The 20,847-nt window shown below is 41.3% G+C and overlaps 1 protein-coding gene across 5 annotated transcripts in view; it reads right to left on the bottom strand.

The window, feature by feature from the left end:
- Positions 1-20,847, bottom strand: part of MYO1B (myosin IB) — a 180,700-nt gene that overhangs the window by 116,227 nt on the left and 43,626 nt on the right. For all 5 annotated transcript variants that reach the window (XM_058549453.1, XM_058549457.1, XM_058549454.1 and 2 more), the window contains one exon: positions 11,774-11,889. In XM_058549453.1, coding sequence (XP_058405436.1) covers positions 11,774-11,889 — 116 coding nt within the window. The remainder of the gene's footprint in view (positions 1-11,773; positions 11,890-20,847) is intronic.

The following is a 20,847-nucleotide window of genomic DNA, read 5'->3' as shown; positions in this document are numbered from 1 at the left end:
GACCCAATGGTCGATTGAATGTAGGGTGGGAGAGAAAAGGAAGAAAAGATCTGTGCCTTGAGCAGCCAAAGGACGGTGATGCCACTGACAGAAATGAGAAGAGGAGAGGGAGTTGAGCAACCCCAAGTCAGGTTAGAAGCATACTACAAAGTTTAAGATGCCTCTTGGACACCCAAGGAGATACTGAAGAGCTGAAAATAGCTAATTGCTGGGAGCTCAGGGGAGTGGTCCACATGGAGACCCAAATCTGGGGCATCAACACATAGGCGGTATTTAAAGCCCACATGGGCTCATCTAAGTAGAGCCTACAGAGGAGAAAAGAAAAGGCCCAGAGTCGAGCCCTCGGACCCACCAACATTCAAGGTAGAGAGGAAGAGGCGCATCCGGTGGAGGCCAAAGATGAAGCAGCCAGGGGGCTGGGGAAAACAGCAAAGTGTGGAGGCCAGAAAGTCGAATTTAAAAAAGGGGTTCAGGAAGGAATTGGTCACAATATCAGATGTTACTGAGAATTAAAGGAAGAGAAGGATTCAGAATTGACTATTGGATTTGATGGAGGAGGTCACAGATGATCTTGAAAAGAATAGTTCTAGTGGAGTAGGGAGATACAAGCCCAATTCGAGTGAGTTTAATAAAGAAAAGGAGATAAACTAGAGACAACAAGTATATGCAACTTTTTCAGAGTTTTGTAATAAAGGGAGATGAATGGTGTGGAATCAAGAGAATATTATAGCATATATGTTGGTGGGAATGGAAGAGAGAGAAGGAAAAGTTGGTAATACTGTAGAGAAGGGAGATAATCACAGAGCGATGTCCTTAGGGGCTGGATGGGATCCAGAGTGCATGTGGAAGGAGGCAGTGCCTGAGAGGGGAGCTGGGCAGTTGAGTCTTTATGATACTTAATGTTTATTGAATTGAACTGGTGAACTACCCTTAACACATTTCCTGGAAAAAGGAGGCCCACTAATTCAGGTTTCTAGGTACCACACAGAGACTCCAACATTATCTTGGCTTCAGGAAGCTAACACTCGAGAACAATATATGCACATATCCACATCTGTGCTATAATAAGAAATATATCTGGTCTTTCTCTCTGGTTCCTGGCACAGAGGTCCTAAAACCTTTGGAATTTCCTGAGTAATAGGAATGTCTTTTGTTATTCATAACAAGACCCTTTGGCCCACATCTGAGTTTATACTAATGAGGTAACTCATGGTGGTACCCCTAGATAGCTTCAGGATGGGGGCTGGTCACCAGAAAGACCAAATGCATGATTAGAGGGTGGAATTTTCAGTCCCACCTCTCTACCTCCAGGAAAGGAAAGGGGGCTGCAGACTGGGTTATAATAACTCTTGAACAAGGAGATTCAGGGAGCTTCTGGGTTGGTGAAGGCACTGATAAGCTGGGAAGCTGGCATGCCTGGTGAAGGCATGGAAACTCTGCACCCCTTTTCCCCCATACTTTGTCCTATGCATCTCTTCCATTTGTCTGTTTCTGAGTTGTATCTTTTATAATAAACCAGTAAATGTCAGTTCCTGGGTTCTATGAGTCATTCTAGCAAATTACTGAACCTGAGGGGGGTTGTGGAAACTCCCAAATTTTTAGTCAGCTGGGTAGAGGTGTGGGCACTCCATTTGCGGCAGGCATCTGAAGTGGGGGCGGTCTTGTGGGACTAAGCCCTTGACCTATGGGATCTGCAATAACTCTGGGTAGTTAGTGTCAGAATTGAATTGAATTGTTAGACACCCAGCTGGTGTCGGAGAATTGGTTGGTGTTGGAAAAAAACACATTCGGTGTCAGAAAACACACAGCATCTGCTCTTAGGCCATAGGGGGATAAAACAAACAACAGATAGGGGACCATGGGAATTGATGACAGGAGTGAATGTCTCAATGTCAAAATTTCAAGCGATCAGGTTTAAGGAGTAAGAAAAGAAGACTATAAAAACTGCACTCTCTTAAAAACAGACACGTCTAACCAAGGACCCTAAATGCAGAAAACATGGGGATGGGGAGTTAGCACACAGCAAAGCTGGTCTATTTGCTTCCCAAACCTTAATCACCTGCAGAGGAAGTTGAGATCAAAGCAACATAGAACCAATGAGTTAAGAGGCATGGACAATGGAACATGAACCAATTTTTACCTTAAAAATAAAACAGCTACATGGTGAATTCATACACTAACAAGGAATTCAAATTATACTTAAAACCTTTCAGAAACACATTCATAAAACAGTAAATGCTGAGTGATTGAGCACGAGCAGAAGAGATCCAATGTTGGGAATGTAAGCCTATACAGTAGTCCCCCCTTATTCACCAGGCATACATTCCAAGGCCCCCAGTGGATGCCTGAAAACTGGGATGGTACCGAACCTTATATATACTATGTTTTTTCCTATATATACATACCTATGATAAAGTTTAATTTATTAGGCACAGTAAAAGATTAACAATAACTAATAATAAAATAGAACAACTACACTGTAATAAAAGTTATGTGAACATGGTCTCCCTCTCAAAATACCTTTTTTACTGGACTCACCCTTCTTGCTGTGATGACGTAAGATGACACAATGCCTACACAATGAGATGAAGTAAGATGAATGACATAGACATTGTGACGTAGTGTCCAGGGCAAGATGGAACGTGCCAGTGCAAGATTTCATCACACTACTCAGAACAGTGCACAATTTAAAACTTACGAATTGTTTATTTCTGGAATTTTCCATTTAATATTTTCGGACCAGAGATGACTGCAGGTAACGGAAACCATGGAAAGCAAAACTGCAGATAAGGGGGGACTACTGTATACACATTCTCTTCCCTAAGTTCAGACAAGTCACTCTGTCCCCATATTGAAAATGAGGGAACGTGGAAGTGCCAGGGAGGAAGCCCCCTATTCCAAGTCCATGCAAAAAGACCACCCAGGGCCATGCTCTTCTAAGTATCCACTGCTGCTTTACAAGGCAGTCTCCAGGCTATTTTAACTTTTCGGGAATTGTTAGGCATCATGATCCCCACCTCAGCCAGGAGTCATGACTGGTCTCTGAGCCTCCGCCCTCCTCACCACTTCCAGTCACTTCCACTAGGTTCTATGGATTTGCCTTCAAAATGTCCCCTCATTTCCAGATGAGACTTCTGTCCTTCTCCCTTCTAGCCTAGAGTACTGCAAAAGCCTACCAGACCCCTAAACTTCACTCCCCTTGAGTTCCTCTTCCCCCGTGCCCCAGAACAGTTCAAATCTCAAGGCTGATCTTACCTCCCCTTCTACCTGCTTAAAAGCGCAAATCCTTAGCACACAAGTCCGACACGACCGAGGTCTGCTCTCCCTCTTCCACCCCATTTCCCCTGTCCAGCTTGCATCCTCCATTCCAACCTTTGGGCACCCCATGAACTTAGATCACTGACACGCCATGTGGTTATATCTCTTATGTCTCCCCTTCAGTCCTTGGCACTCACTGTTCCCTCTGCCTAGAACACTCCTCCCCAGCCCTTCATGCGGTTCACTCCCTCACCCCTTCAGGACGTTACTGAAACATCCCCATCTCAGAAGGCATCCCTGGCCACCCTTATTAAAACAATACAGCATGCCCCCACCCCCACACAGTCCTTCTCCCTTTCCCCGCTTTATTTCTCCATAGCACTTGTCACCATCTACAACACCATTTATTTTAGTTAATTCTCTTGTTTATGGTCTCTCACTGCTAGAATGTAAGCCCAACGGGGCTGAGATTTTTGCCTAGTACCTGCCCTAGTATGTGGCACATGGCAGGCACTCAAATAACAAATGTTGAATGACTGCATCAACACCATACCCTCTGATGGAAAAATTACTTCCTGGGTTTAGAATCCTATTACCTTATCTATGCAGCAAACTCATCCTCCAAGACTCCCACTGTCCCATCTCCTAGCTCCTCAGGCAGGGCTGAAGCACCTTCTCCATGACACGCCCACAGTACCTTTTCCCCAGGGGACCCACACTCAGACACTTCTGCAAGTACAAGGGGGTACTACGAATAATGACGCTGATACAACAGGAACGACCTGGGCTGGCCAGGGCAAACCAGAACATGTGGTCACTCCATATCTCCTGCCTTTTTCATGGCAGTTCTCTCTCTTCTGTGGTTGTTTATTGGCCTGTCTCCCACACCTTGAGGACAAATTCATCTTTGTATCCCCAGCACCTCACACATACCTTAGGTGCTTAATGCTGATCCAATGAATGACTGGTCACTTCCACTTGGGCATTTGGGATCCCTGAGACAGGGTGGAACAGGCAGGAAAACACACCGTGGACAGTGGAGACAGCAACAAGCCCCCTTCCTGGGGCTGGGACTCCAGGGCCTGCTCCCCTTTGCATGGATTTCTGCCCCATGACAGCCCCAGTCCCCACTCTTGGTTCCCCAGTCTCCTAAGCGTGGGCCCCTACGCGCTTCTACGTGCTCGGTTTCTATCATCCCAGGCTTTGCTGATTTCCCCAGATGGATCGGGACCAGTATTTGCTGGCTCCTGTTTAGACAAACTCCCACACAGCTCCCTCTGCCCTACCTACCCAGTCCTACTGCCATATATGTCCCGGCAACAGACCATGGCAATGAGTCTTATTTCAGCAACAAAGGGGGTGCCCCTCCCCACCCCAACAAACACACTCTCTCTAGACAGGGCTCCCCACACAGGTTCCAACTCTGTCAGTGATGAAGTGTTAGACTAATCCTTTTCAGGGCTGAGGCCTCAGTGCCACTCCTTTGGATGAAATGGATCTCTTCCAGAATGTTGCAGAATTTCTTAAGGCCTGCAAAGACCTGTAACGTTCTGGCAGGAAGCAACCTATTTTGCTGAGAATCAAACTTTTCCCTTTAAGATTATATATCATTGAAATAGTCCCGTATGATGGTATGAAGGTGTACTGGGCTTTAGAACAGCCTTTTCAAAACAAACTTTCTTTCAAGTCTGAGGTGTGCATTTTATAAGAATTTATATGAATTCTAATTAAGGATCTAGAAATTAGGATTCTCAGACTTCTCAGACATACAGATACACTTTTCATTAATAAATGTATTCTTATATCACAATGATTTTCATGATAAAAACATTACGGTGGCATAGAACCAACCTTCCAACTTTAATTAAAAAGGTTCATAGTCTGAAAGAGAAATTAGCTGAGATCTCTTTCTTCCCAGAATATATCTTCTTAAAGAAACTGTTGTGAAAATAGCCCCAAGAAAGCAACAGACTGAAAATAAAAGTTAGAGAGTCACAGGCAGTAAGTTCAGCTCATGGAGCTTCATAAAAGCTGAATATGTGCTGGGCCCAGAAGTGCTTCCCGCCATGGACCAGCCTCAGGAAGCGAGCAATTTAACAACTTCCCTTCACCACCACATCGCCACTGCACTGCTAACAGGAAACTAGTCTCTCCACACCAAGAAGTCTTCTAATCCACGATCGTCCAGAATCAAATAAGTATCTGCCAAGACTGAAAGCAAACACAGTGACTGTCTTTCTGCTTACTCTGACCCATGACAGTCATGAAGAAAGGGAAAAGGGCCATTTTAACTATTTTCAAGATGGTGTCATTCCATATGAGATGGTAATGTAGGGCGTGTAAACTGGAGAGTAAGACAGAGCTGGGATTCCCTCCTGCACAGCTGCTCATGTAGAATAGAGACCTAAGCAGATGCAGAGCCTTCCAGACCACAACCTACCGCCTATTGACTGAAACCACCTGAGAGACTATGGCTCTAAGGGCTTTCAAAGAATACTACTTAAATTCATTTTGTCTTTCATGAAAGCTTCCCTCCCTTTGCTCTATCCTTTTTCCTCCTAACTGATGATTTGAACAATCTTGGTTTCTGTATACTGAAATCTGACGACTGTCTCCCTCACGAAGACAGGAATTTTACCTGCTTTGTTCACTGCTGTATCCGTGCCTAAAAGAAAGCCTGGCACATGGGAAGCTGTCAATAAATATTTGCTCAGTAAATGAGTAACTTTTCTAAAGCAGCAAGGAGAAAGAATGCTAGATGGGAAAGCATAAAACCCTTTTCTGGAAGTGGTTTTTGGGAGGTATTGGATCAATTAGATCATTGATCACTTGATCACTATTCCAAAAGTAAAATGAGAGAAATAACACAAAAGCCTCAGTGACATCACAACACAAACACACACAAACACACTCTCTCTCTCAAGCACTTTCACACCTAGTTATACAAGCAACCTCTATGAGAATTCAAGATCTAGCTGTCATAAGAGTTCTCAAAATAAATAAAATTTTATTCACAGAATTTCAACTCTGCTATAGAGAAAAATACAGATAACACAGGAGGGACAAGGCCTGGGTCTTCCGCCCTGGATCTGAATCCTAAGCTCCGGACACCCAACAAGAGCACTCGTACATTCTGAGATACAGTCAGAAATGTTCTTTATAACATTAATATGGTTCACCTTGAATGGAATAAAATGACAACAGGATTAACAAGGCCTCAAACTACACACACATTCTAGCTACGTCATTCTGTGGGCAACAGCATGTGGTCCTGCAAAATCAGTTTGGCACAAAGTTAGGGGTCAAAGGTTCCCCAGAGACAGAGGGCTCATGTCTGGACAACTGACATGAGCGCTATCCTCCCATTGATTACTTTACCATTTTTAGGTGAGAGTAGCCAGAAATTTTTCAAAGCTGTAAGCCATTTTTCTCAGTTTTTAAAATCTGTTGCAGGATTTTTCATTTACTAAAATGGAAAGACTGCTTGCTTCAAATAGTGCTTGTAAACGCCTACTGTCACACGGCGACCACATTATACCCAAATCTAAGAAGGACACAGTTCAGCTCACTCCTGGGCTGTGACCACCAGGAGGGGTTGCTAGCAGGGGCCACAATCCACTCTTCCTCCTCATGGCAAGTTCTCTTTGCGAGGCACTTCATATAATTAGATGGTAGGCACTCCACATCCTGAACAAATTGAACCTGTACACTCAGTGGTGAAGAGCACCATAAAAATGTTTTAGCTTACTTTCTTACAAAAATGAGACATTCTCATTACACTGCAGGACATTTTGAATAAACTCTGCAAATATCTTACTAAGAATAGTTTGATTTCACTGAATTGTCAGAGATGAGATAATATAAGTAAAATGTAATGAAAAATTATTTAAAACCTCTTTTGTTCTATAGTTATTGAGCTCTTAAGAGAAAAGCACTGAGAGCCACAGAGATGTGCAGGATAAAGTTCCTGATCTACAGAAGCTTCTATCCCATTAAAGAGAACAACACCAAAACACAATTAACCACAGTTAAGAAAGGTGGATCATATGAATGGTTCTAATAACTGAGAGGCAGGAAAAGTCACCTGTGGGTTAGGTCGGAGCTGATCAAGCCTTTCAGACAGACCCTAGGAGACTGGCAGGATTTTAACAGTAGTGGTGGGGGAAGGGGCAGGAGAGGTAGAAAGGAAAAGACATGAAAGGCTGTGACTCCTTTCATGGCACTTGCAAGGGAACTCGCCACGAGGAGGAAGAGTGGATTGTGGCCCCTGCTAGCAACCTCTCCTGGTGGTCACAGCCCAGGAGTGAGCTGAACTGTGTCCTCCTTAGATTTGGGTATAATGTGGTCGCCGTGTGACAGCAGGCGTTTACAAGCACTATTTGAAGCAAGCAGTCTTTCCATTTTAGTAAATGAAAAATCCTGCAACAGATTAAGGAGGTTCCATGAAGCAGCTGAGTGGTGTCTGGGGCTGGAGAGGAGAGCTAAGGCCAGACTGTGGAGAGCTTGAACACTAAGCCAAGGAACTTGGAGTTCATGCAAACAGTAAAAGGGAGCCCATGACGGTTTCTGGGAAGGGAAGTAGATGATCCGATTTTAGGAAGATCCATCTGATAGTGATAAACGGTATCTGGCGCTGCAAGATCAAAAGGCAATCACCCAACAAAAGGCCAGTGCATTCCGGAACTAATTGGCAAGTGTACTGTCATGGTGCTATTCCAACTGAGTGAAGGCAGATTAAATAGTTCAATCATTTCCCTCATCTCTCCCCTATCACCCTTTCTTATCTGTGAGGTTTGGCGACCTGAGGCAGTTCTCCACGAGTGCGGTTACTGAGTTGTCTGAAATGCACTAAGTCCTCGCTGGGATATATTAAAAAAATCCTTATGCTCAAAGAATTTAAAAATCACACTGGAAAGACACTCCTTACACAATTAGAAAGACAAATGGTGCTGTCTATGCCACCCACCTGGGCCCTCATTTCTCTGGGCATGCCACCCAATGATATCACACTCAAGGTGTGGCCCCAAACACACAGCTCAGAGAAGAAGGGAGCAGAAGAGGTATGACAACATAAAACTATTTTTGAAAAGAAATATAGGTAAAAAACCACTGTTTATTTTCACTTTACTCATTTATACACTTCCACTATCCGAAAGTCAGATACTTACATAACAATTTCGTCATTGTGCGAAGGTAATTATTTTTCAACTGTCCGAAATTTAAAGAAAGATCATTTCTGGACACCTTCAAAAACACATGAGCTGTAAGGGAAATATCTAGATGTTTCTGCAGACTAACAGTGAACAACAGGTCAAATTAAACTCCAAATGTAATCTAGTGTAAATTAATTGTCAAAATTTTCGTAGTGTATGGTCTAAGCAGCTGCTTAAGTTCTTTTTTATTCAAATTGGAACCAAATTCTTGAAATAGTTATGGTTAGAATGCATCAGAAGCCTAAAGTCACCTTATCCTATTACATCACAAAAATCCTATATGGGAATGTCAGGCTGGGTTTTAGTAGGGAGCCTAGCTGGCACTGATCCTGTTTCAGATACTGTCCAAGATGGGCACTCACAAAGAATAATGCAGGAAAATGCATTAAAGGAAGAGGAAAATGTCCCACGACGGAGGAGCAAATGGTAAGAAAGAGCCTGTTAGGATGTTGGAAATGTGTCCACATGTCTCATGATTATGATAATTAGTATAATTCTCACTGTCAATAGCAGCAGCTCTCTTTTACTATAGGGCCGTGGCAGAGTCCACGCTAAGCACTTTACATATATCGGATAATTCTATTACCTAAATATCTACTAGACAGTCATCCCTCACAAAAATCCTGTAAGTTAATAATTATTTTCCCACTGAACAGAGCAAATAACTGAAGTCCTGAACTGAAGTTTTTTCGAGTAATTTGCTCAAGATTACACAGCTTGTAAACGGAAGAGCTGGGACTCGAACCCAAGTCCTGTTCAACACACAGTCATGAGTCACTTAATGATGAGGATACGTTCTGAGAAATGCGTTGTTAGGCAATTTCGTCACTGTGCGAACATCATAGAGGGTACTTACACAAACCTAGATAGTATCACCTACCACACACCTAGGCCATATGGCACTAATCTTATGAGACCACCATCATGTATACAGTCTGTCATTGACCAAAACATTGTTATGCAGAGCATGACTGTTACTTTAAACACTTTCAGGTGCTGAGAATCTTACGGTGAGCAAAAGCTGGCATAGCAGGTGAAGCCGACATGAATCAAATAACCCCATAAAGAAATGTTAAATTTTAACTGTGACAAGAGCAATAAATCTGATCTTGGCAGGGAGCAGGTGAGGGACAGTTCTTCCCTGAGGTCTAAGGCAATCTGAGATCTAAAGGAAGAACAGGAGTTGCCTTGAGGAAAAGGGAGGGAAAAGCATTCCAGGCAGAAGGTACAGAATGTGCAAAGGTGACCTTGGGGGAATGAGTGAGGTGAGAACCGAAAGAACAAAGCGAGATGGGGAGGGGGGTATAATATGAATCTAGCAAATTCAGATTCATTAGGTAAAAGTATACCTTGCACCCATGCACAGTGTTTTACAGACCGTGGCAAAGAGTTTTTGTCTTTATTCTAAGCACACTGGAAATTTATTTTATTTTATTGCTGGTTGTGGTTGTTTTCCTTGGGGATGATCTAGGGGGGTTTTCACAGGGGATGAACTAGGGTAGCACTGCCATGCAGCCTTTTACAAGAATCTTTCAGAGGCAGGGATAAAAATGGACATTCCAGAACATGAACTTCTATGGTCTAGAATAGACATCTATTATACATCTAAACATTCTCAGAGTGGAGATCTAAGCTGCAATGGAAGAATGGCATGCAGTCAGGTAAACTAAGGCACAGCTAAGGTATCCTGGAGGGCTCCAGGTACAAGAAGGCAGGCAAGCCGAGGGCAGCGGGATGGAAGCACAGAGTAAGAGGCCCTAACACGAAAACAGTGGAACCCATTTCCAGCTAAGAGGTGCCTCAGGTGCTGTTTTTACACCCTGGCTCCCCGCCCAAGCTGTGTGGCTTTGGATAAATTACTTGCCCTTCTGTGACAATCTCCCCATTTGTAATAGTACCTACCTCACAGGATTATTTTCAGAATGAAGTGAGTTACAATGCATGTAAAGTATTTAGAGCAGAGCCTTCACATAATAAGTACTCAATAAATACAAGCCATTATTATTTTTATTGTTAATACTATTATTGTAAAAGATGATGATGTGTGGTAAGCAGTTAAGGGAAGGAAAACATTTATAAATATACATTGAAGACAACACATTCTCAAACTTGCAGACACCTCAGAAGCACCTGGAAAGCTTGTGAAAAATGTAGATTCCTCGCTTGTTTGAGGCAAAGCCTAGGAAACTAGATTTTTCCTAAGCTCCTGGGGGATTCTGACACAGCTGATCCAAGTACCTTACTTTGAGAAGCACGGTTTCAAGAACTAGAATTTAAAATAAATATTCAGGCATCAAATAAAGTATTTCATTGCAGGGACTAAACTATAAGGATAACTTTATAAAACAAATTTCAGATTTTATTTTTGTCAAGGCAAAAAATGAAACAAGATCACTTGCAAAATCTACTGCTTTAGAAGAAAACTGAATAATCAGTATCCGCTCGATTGGTAAAATACATAGTATTTAGTTTTTAACAACCATTTTCACAAATTATTTAAATCTTTAGTTCCAAACAGCCCAAAAATGTCACTCTATGATGCATTATCAAGAGAAACTAAAATAAACACCTAGACAGTGGTATATATGTTCTTTAATTATTAGATTTTATTTTCTATCAAAATCAATAGAGCCCATCTTCAATCATACAGAGAAAACTCTTCTCTGCTAGGACACAACTAAAACCCTGCACGTTCTTTCACTTTAGTTCAGGGTTTCTCAACCTCGGCACTAGGTAATTATTGCAGATTATTATTATCAGGAATTATTTACACTAACAAGTGAGCTTCTTCAGAAAAATCGAACAAGTGACTAACTTTGGGAAAGGTGAAATCATTGGCCTAATGCACACATCTGATGAACAATGTCCACGAAGATGACAAACTGAAGGTATTATTAATTCTTTTTGCTTAAGAACCACTACACAACCCCACCCTTGGGATTTTTTTTGACCCAACCAGAGTACAGAAATGCTGCTTGGGCTCTTTACAATGAGCAATGCACATTCTTATTTTATTTGCAAAAATAATCAGCAGCAGCTGCTACTTAACAGAATTTTTAATAGAAAATATTTTACATACTAAACCCAAATATTTCAGAACTTAAAGAGCCTGACGCCAAATGAAGTACTTGCCTTTTTTTACATTTAAAATGAGGCATAACAATTAATTTCTACATTCCTTTATCTGATTAAAAAAATGACTAAACCATTTTCCTGAGATTCAGAGGGAACAGCTGGACACATCTGTCAACTACACATCTCTGGAGCGAAAGAGAAACTTAATGCTTTAATCTCGTACTTACATGTGAGGGCTCAGCTCATAAAAATTCCTATTCCTGTAATCTTCCACTTTCTCTGGTGAATAAATGGGCAATGAGCGGTATGGGTTAACGGATATAACCACACTTCCAATGTACGTCTGCAAAAGAAAGAATTAAATATACCCATTAACACACAGTATGTACTTTAACATCTTAAATCTTAGTGTCACGATTTCATCCTTTTTAAAAACAACTCTAGTTCTACTGCTTAACAATTCATTTTATACTTTTCACAAACACTTTACATCTCTGAAACAGATGGTCAATAATGTTTATTGATTTTGCTGATAAATGGAAAGCATAGATTTATACACTGAAAATACCTTTCAAAATAAATCTCTCAATTAATTTATGATCCTGGATAAGAGTTCTCCAAAGTCCTGTCATTCTTGCCAAAAATGTTGTCACCAACCATGACTAATTGTGAGCAAGAGCTAAGCTTCCCCTGATTCCGGTTAGAACTGGGGCTTCCTTCTCTCATCTTTATCCTGCTGTTCCAGTCTACACTAACCCAGGGCTTCCCCTCCACCCTACCCACACCCATTCCCATCAAACAGGGCCTGGACTTGGGTGCTGCTCTTGCACAAGCCTGTCAATCTCTACAGGGAGCTCAGACCACATGCAGTTCAATATCAGAGCCACAGTTATCCCCCGGGGTATTCAAAGAACATCATTTCATATTATATCTAATGCACTGTAATATCAGAATTAAATGTACTTTCTGAAGGAGAGTGCATTTAACGCCGAATTTAAATTTAACGTAGAATTCAAACGTACTTTTGGAGGGATTAATGCTATATTTTAGCAGACACTAACCCTCTCACACTACAAACTAGAACACTATTTATCTTCCTTTCTATTTCGATCTTAAATTCCTGGCAGCAAGAGTAGTTGTTGGCTTAGTTCATTTTGTACAAAAACTAGCACAATGCCACAAGCAAAAGTCACTTAACTATAACTCATCTTAGCAGCTCCACATTTCCTTTCAGTTCCAACATCATAAAGACAGGGGTGGAGGGAGGATGTTAACAAAAATATGAAAGTGATCAAAATTTTTTAAAGAAAAAGATGAGGGGCCGGCCAGGTGGCATAGCAGTTAAGTTCACGTGTTCTACTTTGGCGGCCCAGGGTTCGCCAGTTCGGATCCTGGGTGCGGACCTACTCACGGCTCATCAAGCCATGCTGAGGCAGCATCCCACACAGAAGAGCTACAACTCTACAACTATGATACAAAACTATGTACTGGGGCTTTGCGGAGAAAACAGAAAAAGAGGAAGATTGGCAACAGATGTTAGCACATGGCCAATCTTTCTCAAAAAAACAAAGAAAAAGATGAAAGAAAGAAAGAAGGAAAAAAAGGCACCTCCAACTTCCCCACCTTTCCAGTGTCATGCAACAAAATGTTGCATTTTTAGAGCAACAAGTTTTTCCAGTATTGCCACCACTGGATTCAAAGAGATTGCCAGATCGTTCTAGAAAATTAAACAGAATAGAAAACAGAACAGTAGAAATGTTCTAATTTTTTTTTACATGGGTCACAATTATTTTAATTATGAAAGACTTTTCCCTCAACCTGGAAATCTGAATAGGTCATTTTTATACATACTTTCACCCTGTAAGAAAATAATCTTATCAAGAATAGACAAGACAGCTGTTGTGAAAGAAAACTCTCAGTTCTCACGCCATCCTTTGCTTTTATTTCTGACATTCTATCACCAGGACCCACTTAATTTGGCCTGACAAGAGATGACTCCAAGTTTCCTAACTTATCCCTTTGAGACAAGACTTGTTCAAGGTTTCTTCACACTCCAACCCACCTAGGCAAGTAGATGGGAGATGCTGGAGACTGAAGAACTGTCTAAAAAGCTCCTAACTAATATACTAGAATTAATTCCATTGGTAGATATCAAAATACAATGATTGGTTATTCCTTTAATATCTGTTGATTAAAAGATCAGCTTCTTTAGCAGAAAAGTACATGAATCTCCCTTTTTAGGTAATTTCTTGAATACAATAACTAAAATACATATTCACTGTTGGCAGAGAAACCAATGACCAAGTTGCTCTTTAAAACTAAACGTCACAGTGGCTAAATCCTTGATAAAAATCTGCCTCTGTGGCATTCTTGCATAGACAACAAACTCTGCTGCCTCAAACCCAAAATCGAAAGCCACACTACAAAGTTTTAAGTTTCTCTTTGTTACTTGTGACTTGTACATATACTGAATTACGTGTGCTTTTTCCCCAGCTGTTTCCCTGTCACCTAGAACAGGTCTGGCCTGTTAACGATATCCCTTAAACATTTGTTACCGGAACGAATGATTCGCACAGGGTCCGTTCATCACTAAGAAAGTGGACAGTACAAACCACTGACTCTCATACAATTATTCTTCTGCTGAAATATACTACCAAGCACACTGCACACTGTCCTCAATATTTTATTAAACTTGTATGCCACGTGTTGCCACTGAACAAATCCTTAAACTACATTCTTTGCCTCGGGTTCTTTGTCCTACTGTGGTAGATTGTTTGCAAAGACAGCTGGAACAATTCCTTCCACCCCTGTACGCACACCGCTTTGAAATGTGACTTTGCCATTCTTTATATCAAGAGACAGAGTTTATTTCTCCACCCCTTCAGTCAGGACTTGTCTGTGTGACTTGATTTGACCAAAGGGACATTACAAGATGAGACACAAGCAGTCTTGAAAAGCATTTGTGTATTAGGATGTGCCCCTCTTTTTTACAACTGTGTGGAAGCCATGATCTGAACAAGCCTGAGCTAGCCTGTTGGAGAGGTCATGTAGGAAGCCGAGGCGCCCTGAACTATACAGCCTGACAACAGTCAGACACGAATAAGGCCGTTCTAAACCATTCAGCCCCAATCAGGCCACCAGATGCTATCCCAGAGAATTGTGCACAAATAAATGGTTGTCCTATTAAGCCATTAATGGGGCAGGGGGCAGGGGGCTGGTTTGTTACACACCAACATAGCTCAACAAGTCAGACAAGGGGCTGAGCAGGACAAACCTTACCAATATAAATAAGCAAACAGTACAAGAAACTGTGCTCTCTCTCTCTCCATTCTACTTTATGTGTCTGTTTCACATATGTATCCTCTAATCTTAAACTTCTAGTAGGTATCATATCTAATATGATACCGGCCCTTGCCGTTTATGGGTTTCCTCCTAGAAGGTTCTATGTGCATTAGTCAAAGATTTAACTATTCCCATTTGTGCCAACAGAATAACTCAAATGTTCATACCCACAACCCTCCTTTCTCTGAGACACAAAAGACATTCCTAACAGCAGCTGACTGGCTGGGTGGAGTCCACAATTCTCCTCTAGTTTTGGGCAGCTACCCATTCTACTTTCAGGTAACTGCAGTGCCCAATTAAACCTCCTTTTCTGGGGATCAGAACAATGGTGACCAGACAGTTCATTTTTACATCAATTAACATTTGGACTTACAAATGATACACTTCATTATTCTTTTAACAAGCAGCTGCACATTATTTAAAGTTGCTATTTTCTTATTGCATCATGCTCTAAAAGCAATGGTAAACTAACTCTTAAGTAACCGCTGGAATTAAGAAAGTGGAGATAAGACACAGAGCTTTTTAAAGTCAAGTATGTGCATAAGAGGGCGGTGCATTATGAGCCCTTTTTTTCTGAATATGCCAAGGAGAAAAAAAGAAAAGAAAGCAAAGCATCGTATACCTTTACAAAAGGGAACAGCAATAAAGATCCACTTCTTGCCCACTAGAGTTCCACTCACTTATTCGAAGAGAAATAACAGGTAAGTATGGACTGCGTCTAGCACCAACGCACTCAGATGGTGCCAGTACCAAGAGAGCTCACAAAAGGCCTCCGGCAGTTTAATTCATTCCCACCAGGCCAGTTTTGTGGCTGTGCTCATGCTTCAAGATGGTCCCTATGTCCCAAAGGACTCACAGAGAAACTCCTACTGGATTCCAGAGGAGGTTCTTCTTTTAGGCTGATCACACTGAAAAGGACTCCTTCCACAAAACAGCCAAGACTATCTACCAATTAGGTTCTATCTACCGTCTCCAACAGAGACAAGTCTGTTCTCAGTACCCTCAATGTATGTATGCACGCATGTATGCACGTATTTGCTCAATCAATGTACTTATTTACCCAGTGTAACCAACCTCCTAACCACCCCAGCCACTTCTTAGCTCACCACCTCCACGCTCCCATCCCCCAGCACCCCTAAGTCGTCAGGCGTGTGCACACCCCCACCATGACAATGGAAAGCTCCCTCCACCGCACTGCCCTGTGGGACCAGCCTCTGAAATCGAAGAGAGGAAAAGGAAGGGAAGGGGGAGGGAAGAGAAGCCAACAAGAAGGAAAGAAAAGAAAAAGGGAAGAGGGAGAGGAAAAGCTCTACCTTTCTATAAATGGCACATTCAATTAGCAAGTTTATCTTTCACTTCTCAAGGGCAGACAATAAATCAAGAACGTACAAACATTCCTAAGCCAAAACAATCTCCGTCTTCATATTTCAGATATCTCTAGCATTCCAGAACAGATGCCTTGTGAATAACCAAATAATACTTGAGTGGTCCTATTGTGATTATAATGGAAATTGAAGTCTTTTCTGGAGGACATGCATCCAGTGACCTCCACCCTCCAGACCACAATTCAGAACACAGAAGAAAGGCCCCTGACATATATAAGCCAGAGACCATGCATTTTATTCTATAAGAAAGTTCTTCCACGACCCCATCCTCAGAGATTTCTATTTCAACGGTCTGGGGAGGGGCCAGGCATTTGCATCTTTTCAAGTCTCCCCAGATGAAGTAATATGTAACCAGAGTTGAAAACCATTGTTTATGGCCCTCATCCTCAGGAGTCACAGGACCAGGTTTTACTCTGAATTGCAGTAACCATACTAGTGTCACTGTTGCTCTATTCCTATCCTGCTTTCCCCTTTAAATATTCCTATGTAATTAATTCCATAAACATTTAGAAGAGAAAACAAAATCCTCCTAGCTTTACTTACTTAATTTTAGCCACACTTCTAATAAACTTGGCATATGGTATCTCTGCACACTACAGAGAAACAGCAGCAACATCTGTAAACTGGACCTGTTCTACAGCAGTGTATTTCAAACATCTGGCTCACTGTCAGAAATAAAATTTTCATCATGACCAAGTATGTGTATTTGAGTGTCTATTTACATACATATACATACATATATATGAAATAAAAATTTCACAAATCCATAAATATGCGATGCACTGAGATTCTCTGTTCAATTCTATTCATTACAAAATTCTTTAAAACTGCAGGTGCTAACCCACTAAACGGTTTTCATCATCCATTAATGGGCTGAAATTGCAGTTTAAAAAATACTGCTACAGAGCACTTCTTAACCTTCTTTTTCAGTTGTTGATCCCTTCGAGATGCCAACGAAAGCTATGAACTTTCTCCCAGAAAAAAACACATATAATATGCGCATAAAAGTTTGCATAGAGTTGATATACTAGGTTAAGAACTCTCATCCTAAGGGAAGAAACAACAGCCACTAATGGAAAAAGGAAAAGAGAGCAAAAGGGAAGCAATCAAAGAAGGAGGCAAAAGGCATAAGAAGTGATCAAAATAATTCTAAAAGTATAAAAATGAAGAGCCCTTTATAGTAAGAGCCAACAGCTCAGCTCAGCTGGCCCCAAGTGCCTTATTACAGCACTGAGTCAGAGCACAGCCTAACCATGGAGGGCCAAATGAGAGAACGCATTTTGGTTTTGATGACAAGGATACATGCAATACATTTTGGAAAGATACTTAACCAAAAAAACTTTATTCAAGTGAAATAGTGAATATTTTGTGAGTCTCAACTGTGTAGACCTGTTGGTAGATTCCTACACAATGCCAGGTAAACGAAGCATTAGTCTACACACACAGACAAGTCAGAACACTTTCACATCTTTCACATCATAGTCCTTCCCAGGGCAACATGACGATCTTTAGAAGCCCTAAACCCTGAAAGCTTACATTTCAATTCCCGATATGAAACTGAAAATAAAATTATAACTAAACCATAAAATACATGTAAGGAAATCCTACGATGACTTGTTTTCAACATGATGACTACTCCGACGCTTCGCTTCAACTATCAAATTCTTCCCAAACATGTTTGTAAAGCCCCTGCTCTGCTGAGGCCCTAACTAGCCATCCCATCTGCCTACCCATCAGCTCCCCTATTTTCCTCAGAATGAATTTGAGTTGTTTCCAGTCTCTGCAGCTCCTTAAAAACTCATCCAAACCTGTGAAAGCGTTGGCATATAATATACACTTAGGCGCCTTTTTACTAAACTGTTCCTAAACCCCCTTGCGACAGATATGAATTCTCCATCTTAACGTCCATAACAATGGAGCACAGAGAAGTTACGTGGTATGACCACATTATCTAACAAACGTGGGATCAAGACGAGGAGCCAAGAATCTGCTCTCTTTTCATTAGAGCACACAATACATGCTGTCTGTCAGGCCTGGGAAGCTTTGGCAAAAAGTGGCCAAGAAGAATGCCGAGTCACAGGAAACTTGAGTTGTACAATGCCTTACAACGGCGTCCTCACCTCTCTACAACAGAGAGCTATTCTGTTGGGCAGAAGCAGCCTCTCTGACTATCTGAGGGATGCCGAAATCCTTCTACCACCGGGAATAAACACAAAAGGTGGGAGAGGGAAGAAAAGATCTTCTAGTTACAGGGGAAATTTTTCATCTCAACAGAAAAGATTTTTTTTTTTTTAATGTTTATCTCAGCACACAAAGTTGTGAATACATCACGAAGAAATGCAAGACAGTGTATTACAATCATCCTTTAACTTCAGAGAAATAAACCAGGAAAGTGGCACTGCAACGGGTAATGTTTATTTAAATATCTTACTTAATGCTAGTTATTCAGCCTAAAATGGCATCAAAGAAATATTAAAGAATGTGTATGAGTCCTCCAAGTCCCAGTCTCCAAGCCATGTTACTTTCATCTCTAAAATAATAACAGTTCAAATCCAGGATGGGTCAGGACTCAGGTAATAATAACCCTTTACTCGGCTGCACAACTGCGTTGATAGCCTTGACTGAATTTAGGCAACAATCATTGAACAAGCAAGTAACAAATTCAGTAAGAGCCTTCTTTATGCAAAACAGTGTGTTGGACATAGTGGGAAAGATAAGATGCTCCTGTGGTTGTGCCTCTGAGAAGCTTATACTAGAAAGTGAGACATATTGTAAAACATAAAATATAAGAGTAAACTACTCCAGCCACGGAAACAGATGAAATAGGATTTACGTGATTCTTGGCTAAATGAGTCAACAGTCTTATTATCTTACTGTCTAGATGACTGCTTTGGGTTTAAATGAAGGAAAAGTCACAGTAATCTGCAGAGGTCTGAGAATGTTCTAGGGAAGCCGGAGGATTTGAGCAGGTCTGAAAGGATGAGCATGATTCAGATAAAGTAATGTTCCCCCAAAGAGCGGCACATGAGATTTCAGGTTTTTGATGATAGCTGAACATCTCTCTTTTTTAAAAAAGTTTTGCTAAGATAGTTGTATCCTTCAAAATGTATTTTTTTAAAGTATGAACTACCAGAGACTCACAATAGACATCCATATGTGCACCAGGTTCACAGCAGCCTTGTTCACAATAGCCGAAAGGAGTAAGTCGCCCAGGTGTCCATTGATGGATGAATGGATCAACAAAATGTGGATACAATGGAATATTACTCAGCCTTAAAAAGGAAGGAAATTCTGACACATGCTGTAACATGGATTACAATATGGACAGAGGCGCAAAGGCCCACCCAACTACATTTCAGAGAAAAGAAATGGAACAGCTTGCCTAGAGCACAGACCTCCTGTGACTAATAGCCTAGAAAATAAGACTGGGATGGGATCAAACTACTGTAGAGAGCCTCAAATGTCAGGGTGAGGAGTCTGGGCTTCAGTCTGAAAGAGTTCTGAAGTCCAAGTCAGTGTGTGGGGTGAAGAGGTTAGATGATGACACTGACTAAATCTGAACCCAGGTCATCCAGACTTAAGTGTGTTGAGCTCTTTATTCAGATTCTACGTCATACAGTATTTTAATGCTTCATACATATTTAAAATACTATGTAAGCCTCAGCTCCAAGTTATCTGGTAGTTTTTCAGTTTTGTGTGACCCTGGGCACATTACCTAACTTCTCCAAGCCCGTTTCCTCATCTGGACAAGGAGAATGATGCTGGTTCCTCCCTCATCCAATTCAGAGGATTAAACGAGATTGTGTGTCACAGCACGAAACACAGCACCTGACACACAGCAAGCATTCCGTAAATATTATCTGCTGTGCTTACAGAAACTCAAGGTTTGGCTCTAATGGAATCTACTGGCCACTGTAAACAGCCAAATCAGGACTCAAAAGCCCATACATACATTAATATCTCAGCTAAACTCACTGAGGAGTCCCATAATGCCAAACGCTTACAAAACGGTCTTTGTACACAGTGAACTGATGAGTTATCAGACGAGCACACGAGATACGTCTTAACGAAACTAATACTAAAACACTAGGATACTGGGGAAATGATTATACAAGACGAGCTGGTGGAATCATCAGAAATGACAACACGCTCTTCACTTCATTAGGAGGACTTTGCCCTCTTCTTGGGTCTCAGATCCTGGGAATTTGATCACAAGACATCAAGATGTTATGTGCCACAGCGTTTTTAATTAGACATCTGTAAGATTTCCCAAATTCCCCTGAAGAGGGCTTTTGTCTTAATTAGTTTTTCAAAAACACTCTTTGGTCTACCGAACACTTTAGTTGGTTTTTTACACACAGTTCAAAATTGTGAAAAACCTCATATGAGAAAAATTACAAATGTAAGGTCAATAACACTTTTAGGCTTCTACCTGGATCCTATATCTATAACAATGTAAATTCAGTGTGTACACCTCACATCCCCAGGCTAAGAACATATTTGTGATACATACGCAAAATATATATATAACTAATACTAGTAACAGCCTCTTTTCACAGAGGAAGAAACAGAAG

Source organism: Diceros bicornis, chromosome 10 (genome assembly GCF_020826845.1).
Source record: "Diceros bicornis minor isolate mBicDic1 chromosome 10, mDicBic1.mat.cur, whole genome shotgun sequence".
NCBI lineage: Eukaryota > Metazoa > Chordata > Mammalia > Perissodactyla > Rhinocerotidae > Diceros > Diceros bicornis.
Note: the sequence above shows the minus strand (reverse complement) of the source record. Positions and strands in the feature narration are given on the sequence as shown.